Source organism: Hypanus sabinus, chromosome 26 (assembly GCF_030144855.1).
Source record: "Hypanus sabinus isolate sHypSab1 chromosome 26, sHypSab1.hap1, whole genome shotgun sequence".
NCBI lineage: Eukaryota > Metazoa > Chordata > Chondrichthyes > Myliobatiformes > Dasyatidae > Hypanus > Hypanus sabinus.
The window spans coordinates 31039791-31047918 of record NC_082731.1 but is presented as its reverse complement, the minus strand read 5'-3'; the positions used below and the strand labels follow the sequence as shown (position 1 = coordinate 31047918).

Below are 8128 nucleotides of genomic sequence, written 5' to 3'. Positions count from 1 at the left end.
GATGACGGCAGAGCAGCAATGACTGGAGTTTCTGGGAGCAGGATAGATGCCTCCCAAAGATGATGGAATATTCTAAAGGCGGGATGACGCAACTGTGGCTGACCAGGGAATTCAAAGCCAGCATAAAAGCAAAAGAGAGGGCATGTAATAGACCACAAGTTATTGGGAAGTTAGAGGATTGGGAAAATTTTAAAAACCAACAGAAGGCAACTAAAAAATCCATAAGGGGGAGAAGATGAAATATGAAGGTAAGCTAGCCAATAGTGTCAAGGAGCATACCAAAACCTTTTCCAGATACATGCAGATAAAAAAGAGATGTGAGAGTAGATATTAGACCGTAGGAAAATGACGTTGCAGAGATAGTAATGGGGGGCAAGGAGGTAGTGGGCAAACTGTTTTAAGTATTTTGCATCCGGCTTTACTGTTAAAGACTCGGGCAGTGTGCCAGAGGTTTAAGATTGTCAGTGGGTGAATGTGAGTGTAGTTGCTGGGGAGAAGGTGCTTGGGAAACTGGAAGGTCTGAAGGTGGTTAAGTCACCCGGACCAGATGGACGACACCCCAGGGCTCTCAAAGAGGTGGCTGAAGAGATGGTGACCTCTTCATTAGTCATGATCTTTCAAGAATCAGTAGATTCTGGCATTGTTCTGGTGGTTTGGAAGACTGCAAATATCACTCCACCTTTTAAGAAGGGAGGGTTGCAGGAGAAATGATATTATAGGCCATTTAGCCTGACTTCAGTGGTTGGGAAAATGTTGAAGTTGATCGTTAAGGATGTGCTTACAGGGTACTTGGAGGCACATGATAATATAGGCCAGAGTCAGCATGGCTTCCTCAAGGGAAAATCTTGCCTGACAAGTGGTAAAGGGACATTGATGGCAGTTTTATACAGGCCTCCCCACAGTGGCTGAGAGGTGGACCACAGGTTACAACAGGAACTAGAAACGGCAAGTGAAAAGGGCAACGTTATGGTAGTCATGGGTGATTTTGACATACAGGTCGATTGGGAAAATCAGGTTGGTAATGGATCTCAAGAGAGTGAGTTTGTTGAAAGCCTAAGAGCTAGATTGTTAGAGCAGCTGAGCCGACTAGGGGATCAGCTATACTGGATTGGGTGTTATGTAATGAACCGGAGGCAATTAGGGAGCTTAAGGTAAAAGAGCCCTTAGGAACCAGAGATCACAATATGATTGAGTTCAACTTGAAATTCGATAGGGATAAAGTGAAGACTGATGTAGAGGTATTTCAGTGGAGTGAAGGAATTTACAATGGTATGAGAGAGGAGTTGGCCAAAGTAAACTGGAGCTGCAGGCAGGGATGTCAGCAGAGTGGCAATGGCGTGCATTTCTGGGGAAAATGAGGAAGGTACAGGACAGAGGAATTCCAAAAGAAATAATCAAATGATACAATCGTACAACCAGGGCTGACAAGGGAAGTCAAAGCCATTGTGAAAGCAAAAGAAAGGGTATACAACACAGCAAACATCAGTGGGAAGATAGAGGAATGGGAAGTTTTTAAAAATGTACAGAGAGCAACTAAAAAATCATTAGAAAGGAAAAGATGAAATATGAAAACGAGCTATCAAAGTGGATAGTAATTTTTTAAAAGTATTTTAAAAATAAAAGAAAAATGAGAGTGGATACAGGACCCCTAGAAAATGAGGTAGGAGAGATAATAACAGGGGACAAGGAGATGGCAGATGAACTAACTGAGTATTTTGCATCAGTCTTCACTGTAGAGGACACTAGCCATATGCTTGATGTTGTAGTGTGCTAAGGAAGAGAAGTGTGTGAAGTTACAATTACAAGAGAGAAGGTGCTCAAAAAGCTGAAAGACCTAAAGGTACGTAAGTCACCCGGACCAGATGAACTACATCCTATGTTTCTGAAAGAGGTAGTGTTAGAGATTGCAGTGGCATTAGGAATAATCTTTCAGAAATCATTTGACTCCGGCATGGTGCCAGAGGACTGGAAAATTGCAACTGTCACTCCACTCTTTGAGAAAGGAGGAAGGCAGCAGAAAGGAAATTATGGACCTTAGTGGTTGGGAAGATGTTAGAGTCAATTGTTAAGGATGAGGTGATGGAGTACTTGGCAACATGAACAAGATAGTACAAAGTCAGCATCGTTTCCTTCAGGGAAAATCCTGCTTGACAATCCTGTTGGAATTCTTTGAGCAGATTAGAAGTAGGATAGATAAAGGGGATGATTCAGTGAATGTTGTATATTTGGACTTTCAGAAGGAGTTTGACAAGGTGCCACATATGAGGCTGCTTACCAAGTTAAGAGCCCATGGTATTAGAGGAAAGTTACTAACATGATTAGAGCATTGGCTGATCGGTAGGATGCAGCGAGTGGGAATAAAAGGATCCTTTTCCTGGTTGGCTGCCAGAGACTAGTGGTATTTCACAGGGGCTGGTGTTGGGAACACTTTTTGTGCTGTATATAAATGATATAGATGATGGAATAGATGAATTTGTCACGAGGTTTACAGATGATATGAAGATTGGTGGAGGGGCAGGTAGTGTTGAGGGAACAGGTAGGGTGCAGAAGGGCTTGGACAGATTAGGAGAATGGGCAAGAAAGTGGCAAATGAAATGCAATGTTGGAAAATGCCTGGTCATGCATTTTGGTAGTAGAAATAAATGTGCAGGATATTTTCTAAATGGGGAGAAAATCCAGGAATCTGAGATGCAGAGGGACTTGGGAGTCCTTGTACAGAACACCCTGAAGGTTAACGTGCAGGTTGTGTCAGTGGTGAGGAAGGCAAATGCAATGTTAGCATTCATTTCAAGAGGTCTAGAATACAAGAGCAGGGATGTGATGCTGAGGCTTTATAAGGCACTGGTGAGACCTCACCTTTAGTATTGTGAGCAGTTTTGGGCCCCTCATCTTAGAAAAGACGTGTTAGCATTGGAGAGGGTCCACAGGAGGTTCACAAGGATGATTCCAGGAATGAAAGGGTTATTATACGAGGATCGTTTGATGTCTCTGGGTCTGTACCTGCTGGAATTCAGAAGGATGAGGGGTGATCTCATTGAAACCTTTCAAATGTTAAAAGGCCTAGATAGAGTAGGTGTGGAAAGGATATTTCCCACGGTGGGGGAGTCTAGGACGAGAGGACACAACCTCAGGATAGAGGGCTCCCTTTCACGACAGAGTTGCGGAGAAATTTGTTTAGCCAAAGGGTGGTGAATTTGTGGAATTTGTTGCCACATGCGTCTGTGGAGGCCAGGTCATTGGGTGTATTTAAGGCAGATCTTGATAGGTTCCTGATTGGACATGACATCAAAGGTTACGGGGAGAAGGCCGGGAACTAAGGTTGAGGAGGAGAAAAAAAGGATCAGCCATAATTGAATGGCAGATCAGACTCGATGGGCCAAATGGCCTAATTCTGCTCCTATGTCTTAGTGTCTAAATCTATTGGAATTCTTTGAAGAAATAACAACCAGGATAAACAAAAGAGAGTCGGTTGATGTTGTGTACTTGGATTTTCAGAAGGCCTTTGACAGTGTGCCACACGTGAGGCTGCTTAATGAGAGCCCATGGTACTACAGGAAAGATACTGGCATAGATAGAGCATTGGCTGGTCGGCAGGAGGCAAAGAGTGGGAATAAAAGGAGCCTTTTCTGATTGGCTGCCGGTGACAAGTGGTGTTCCACAGGGTCGGTATTGGGACCGCCTCTTTTTACATTATATATCAATGATTCGGATGACGGAATTGGTGGCATTGTGGCCAAAATGAAGATAAACAGGAGGACGTGGACAGATTAGGAGAATAGGCAAAGAAGTGGCAGAAGGAATACAGAAAGAAAAATCAAAGTTCCGAGCTGCAAAGGGACTTGGAAGTCCTCGTGCAGGATTCCCTGAAGATTAATTTGCAGGTTGAGTTGAGGGCGAAGAAGGCAAATGCAACGTTAGCGTTCATTTCAAGAGGTCCGGAACGTAAAAGCAAGCATGCGATGCTGAGGCTTTATAGGGCGCTGGTGAGTAGTGAGCAGGTTCGGTTCCTTTATTTAAGAAAAGACGTGCTGACATTGGAGAGGGTTCAATGGAGGTTTACAAAAATGATTCCAGGAACGAAAGGCGTGATTTATGGCTCTGGGCCAGTACACACTGCGATTCAGAAGTACGAGGTGGGATCTCATCGACTCCGATCGAGTGTTGAAAGGCCCTGATAGTGGATGATTCCTATAGTCGGGGAGTCTAGGACCAGAGGAATATATCGCTGAATAGAGGGCCATCCACTTAGAATGGAGAGGAGGAGGAATTTCTTTGACTGGTGAGTCTGTGGAACTCATTGCCACAGGCAGCTGTGAAGTCCAAGTCTTTCTGCATATTTAAGGTGCTTGATGAGTCAGGCCAAGAAAAGTTACAGAGAGGAGGCAGGAGATTGGGGCCGAGAGGGAAATGGATCTGCCATGATGAAAGCTGGAACAGACCTGATGGGCTGAATGATCTAATGCTGCTCCTATCTCTTATGACCTTATAAGGAAAGAGGCACAGCAAAGGACATTGTTCAAGAGTGCAAATGGCTAAAAGAGGACATATTTTAAGAAGATTGTTAGAAAGTATTAGGGGTGGGTGTTAGAGTAGGTTTTTTTTACACAGAGACTGGTGGGTTCGTGAATCACGCTACCAGGGTTGGTTCAGGCAGATATGCTGGGGACATTTACGATTCTCTTTGATAGCAATTAGAATGAGTGAACAATGGGGGAAATTTCAGATTGGTCTCAGAGTCGGTTCATATGTCAGCAGAGTTCTGTACTCTGTGTGTTCTACGTTTATGTCCTAAAGGGGATCTGAAAGAACACTGATTTACAACACGAAAACACGGCCCAGAGTTTCACCAATGCCCACAACTAACATTTACAAAACACACCTCAGATACCGTCCGGGCCAATCCAACGGCACCTCCCAAAACCAACACCTCTCCTACCCCCCCCAGTATCCCAGCCTGGATCCAAATCCTGAGACTCGGACTGCGGTCCTCTCGAACCAGGAGGGAGGTGGAGACTTTGGAGGGGGGCAGAGGAGGTTCACCAGGATGCTGCCTGGTTTAGAGGGTGTGAGCTACGAGCAGAGATTGGGAAAAAACTGTGTTAGTTTCTCTGGAACGACAGAGGCCGCGATGAAACCTGATAGAAGTTTGTCAGAATATGAGAGTCACAGACAGCCGGCTTTTTTCCCAGGATGGAAACGTCTAGTAGGAGAGGCCTCGGGGTCGAGGTGTAAAGGGGCAGGTTCATAGGTGACGTATGGGGCGAAGTTTAGATTTTTTTTGCACTGAGAGGCAGGTCCCTGAATGGTAGCAGATACAAGTGGAGTTGAAGATACCCTCAGGTAGGCAGGGAGTGGAGGAGTGTGGACAAGGCGTAGCCAGAAAGGAGTGGGCATGGGCTGAATGGCCTGTACTGTGACCGCCAACTGCAATTATACAGACTCCATTTCACCCTCTGGAGAAAGTTCACCGCCACACACCTGTGCACGCGCGGCGGCCTTGAGAAACCAATTTACAGTTGCATCACATCCCCTTCACCTCCCCCAGCCACAGATTCCATCCCCAGCCGACTTGTGGAACTGATTTACCTTTGTGGAATGCTGGATACGACCCATGGACACAGAGATTCCAGACACACACAGTGTCCAAGGGAGGGCTGCTGTACCGGGAGACCCACCCACCCCCAGTCGGGACGAGCGTAGCCGCTCTACTCCGTGTGAGTCCGCTGGTGATTCTGCATCTGCCACGACCACGTGAAGCACTTCCCGCAGACGGGGCAGGCGAAGGGCTTCTCCCCGGTGTGGACTCTCCGGTGGGCCTGCAGATGTGAGGAGTGGGTGAAGGCCTTGCCGCAGTCGGGGCAGGAGAAGGGCCGCTCGCCGGTGTGGGTGCGCCGGTGCGCCAGCAGGTGCGAGGCGTAGACGAAGGTCTTGGCGCACTCGGGGCAGGCGAAGGGCCGCTTGCCGGCGTGGGCGCGACGGTGCGCCAGCAGGTTCGTGGTGTGGGGGAAGACCTTGCCACACTCGGGACAAGCGAATTTCTTCTCCCTCAAGTGCAGCCGCTGGTGGGCCTGTAGGTTGGAGTATCGGACGAAGGCCTTCCCGCAGACGGTGCAGGAGAAGGGCCTCTCCCCACCGTGGATCACGTGGTGCTGCTTCAGATGCACGGGGCTCTTGAAGGCCTTGCCGCAGTCGGGGCAGGGGAAGGGCCGCTCCTCGGTGTGGACCTGCCTGTGCTGAAGTAAGATTGAAGCTGTGCTAAAGCACTTCCCGCAGTCTGGACAGGGGTAGGGCCTCTCCCCTGTGTGGGTCCGTCGGTGCGCATGGAGCTGTGACGACCGGGCAAAGCTCTTCCCGCAGAGAGGGCAGACGAAGGGCTTCTCCCCGGTGTGAACCCGCTGGTGCTCCAGGAGGTGGGCAGACTGGACGAAGGCCTTTCCGCAGTCGGGGCAGGAGAAGGGCCGCTCGCAGGTGTGGGTGCGCTGGTGTGCCTGCAGGTGAGAGGAGCGGCCAAACGTCTTGCCGCAGTCGGGGCAGGAGAAGGGCTGCTGACAGCTGTGGGCACGCTGGTGCCTCTGCAGGTGGGAGGAGTGGCCGAAGGCTTTTCCGCAGTCAGGACAAGCGTAGGGCCGCTCGTCGGTGTGGGTGCGCTGGTGCCTCTGCAGGTGGGAGGAGTGGCCGAAGGCCTTGCCGCACTCGGGGCAGGGGAAGGGCCGCTCGCCGGTGTGGGTGCGCAGGTGCGCCTGCAGGTGCGAGAAGTGGGTGAAGGCCTTGCCACACTCGGGGCAGGCCACACTTGTCTCCTCGGTGTGGATTCGCTGGTGCCGCGTGCAGTCCTGGTGACTCTTGTAGGTCTTGCCGCAGATGTTGCAGATGAAGGGCCGGATCTCGGTGTGCGCCAGCCAGTGGCGGCGCAACAGGGACTGGTAGGCGAACACCTTCCCGCAGAGCGTGCAGGGCAACAGGCCCTCTCGATCAGGTCTGCTCTTCTGCACACCCTTGGAGACAGGTATGTCCACAGGGATATCGAGGGGCTTTCCTTCCATCGTGTGGTGGCTACTGTCAGTCAAATCCCAGCACTCCCACGTCACTTTGCAAGATCTTGGTGTGAACGTTTGGCCCTAACTTTCTCTGCTTTGATGTTCCACTTAAGCTATATGACACTGGTGTGGAGACCTTCATACAAAACAAATCTTTCTCACTCGAGTCACTGATACCTGAAAGGACAAACAGAAGACTTCTCAATTATAGGTTTTCAGCAGTAAATTTTATAGCTTTTCTCTGAAATTGCATAACAAAATTCTGTTTTAACAACTAGTGTACGGCATTATGTCTAGATGGCACACACACACATTTTTCACATATTTCAGAAGAAGTAACAACAATAAATCAAAACCTGTACCACTGTGCCGAAGATCACTTTATATATGGTTCCAAGCCTCAAAGCCATGTAGTTTTCTTTTCCCTCAGCTTCCTTGTAGCCAGGAAATTTATATCTGTCCTCAGCTCAAAGGCATATCAAGCTGTAATATTTAAAGGAGAGGGGAGTAAATACAGGCGTTATAAAAACCGGATGATATGAAATCAAAGTACTCAGGACAAGTTGATGAAGTTCAATCAACGGAGATCTGGACGAACTTGGGTTTCCAATCATCTGTAAAAGGAGCATGGCGGATACGTTTCCCAGAATTCAGCACGCGCAAGAAACAGCTCCAACTGATCAGCCAGTGCCCTCCGCTCCACGAGACGTCGCCTTACCGAAGGCAGTGCGCATGCTCAGACGTACGGGCCCCCCGCTCCGGTGCAAATCCCCCGCCCTGGCACCTGCGCGGTGGACAGCCCCCGGCTGCAGGCTCCCACACAACGGCGGGCCAGGAATCGCCGAAGGGGGCCGGCGGAGGGCGGGGGCAATCCGTAGGGAAACACGGAGCGGATGGGCCACGCAACTGGGAAGCGGGCGCCGACGCTGCCCGTTGGCCGAACCGATCGCCCACGTGACCCCGGCGCCCGCCCTTCATTGTGACGTCGGAGAAGGCCCCGCCGCGTAGTTCCTGATTGACAGTCGAGTTGGCCATTCTGGGCATCTGGAGGACCCGTTTGTCATCCGACTGTTTGGACGGTCGAGGGGCGT

At 49.6% G+C, this 8128-nt stretch overlaps 1 protein-coding gene across 3 annotated transcripts; it reads right to left on the bottom strand.

The window, feature by feature from the left end:
• Nucleotides 1–1783: 1783 nt before the first annotated feature.
• On the bottom strand, nt 1784–7865 carry LOC132381389 (oocyte zinc finger protein XlCOF6.1-like). Of its 3 annotated transcripts, none has more exons than XM_059950764.1 (3): nt 7756–7865; nt 7400–7520; nt 1784–7214 (listed from the first exon to the last, which is right to left on the bottom strand). In XM_059950764.1, the coding sequence occupies exon 3, from the start codon at nt 7041–7043 to the stop codon at nt 5706–5708; it is 1338 nt and encodes a 445-aa protein (XP_059806747.1). In that variant the 5' UTR covers nt 7044–7214; nt 7400–7520; nt 7756–7865; the 3' UTR covers nt 1784–5705. The 3 variants fall into 3 exon arrangements, with proteins under 3 accessions (XP_059806747.1, XP_059806746.1, XP_059806745.1); XM_059950763.1 differs by lacking the exon at nt 7756–7865 and adding an exon at nt 7636–7721; XM_059950762.1 differs by lacking the exon at nt 7756–7865 and having other exon boundaries at nt 7394–7490.
• Between the last annotated feature and the right edge of the window lie 263 nt (nt 7866–8128).

Coding starts and splice junctions, on each gene's coding strand:
- LOC132381389 (XM_059950764.1), bottom strand. CDS start 7,043: ATGGAAGGAAAGCCCCTCGATATCCCTGTGGACATACCTGTCTCCAAG.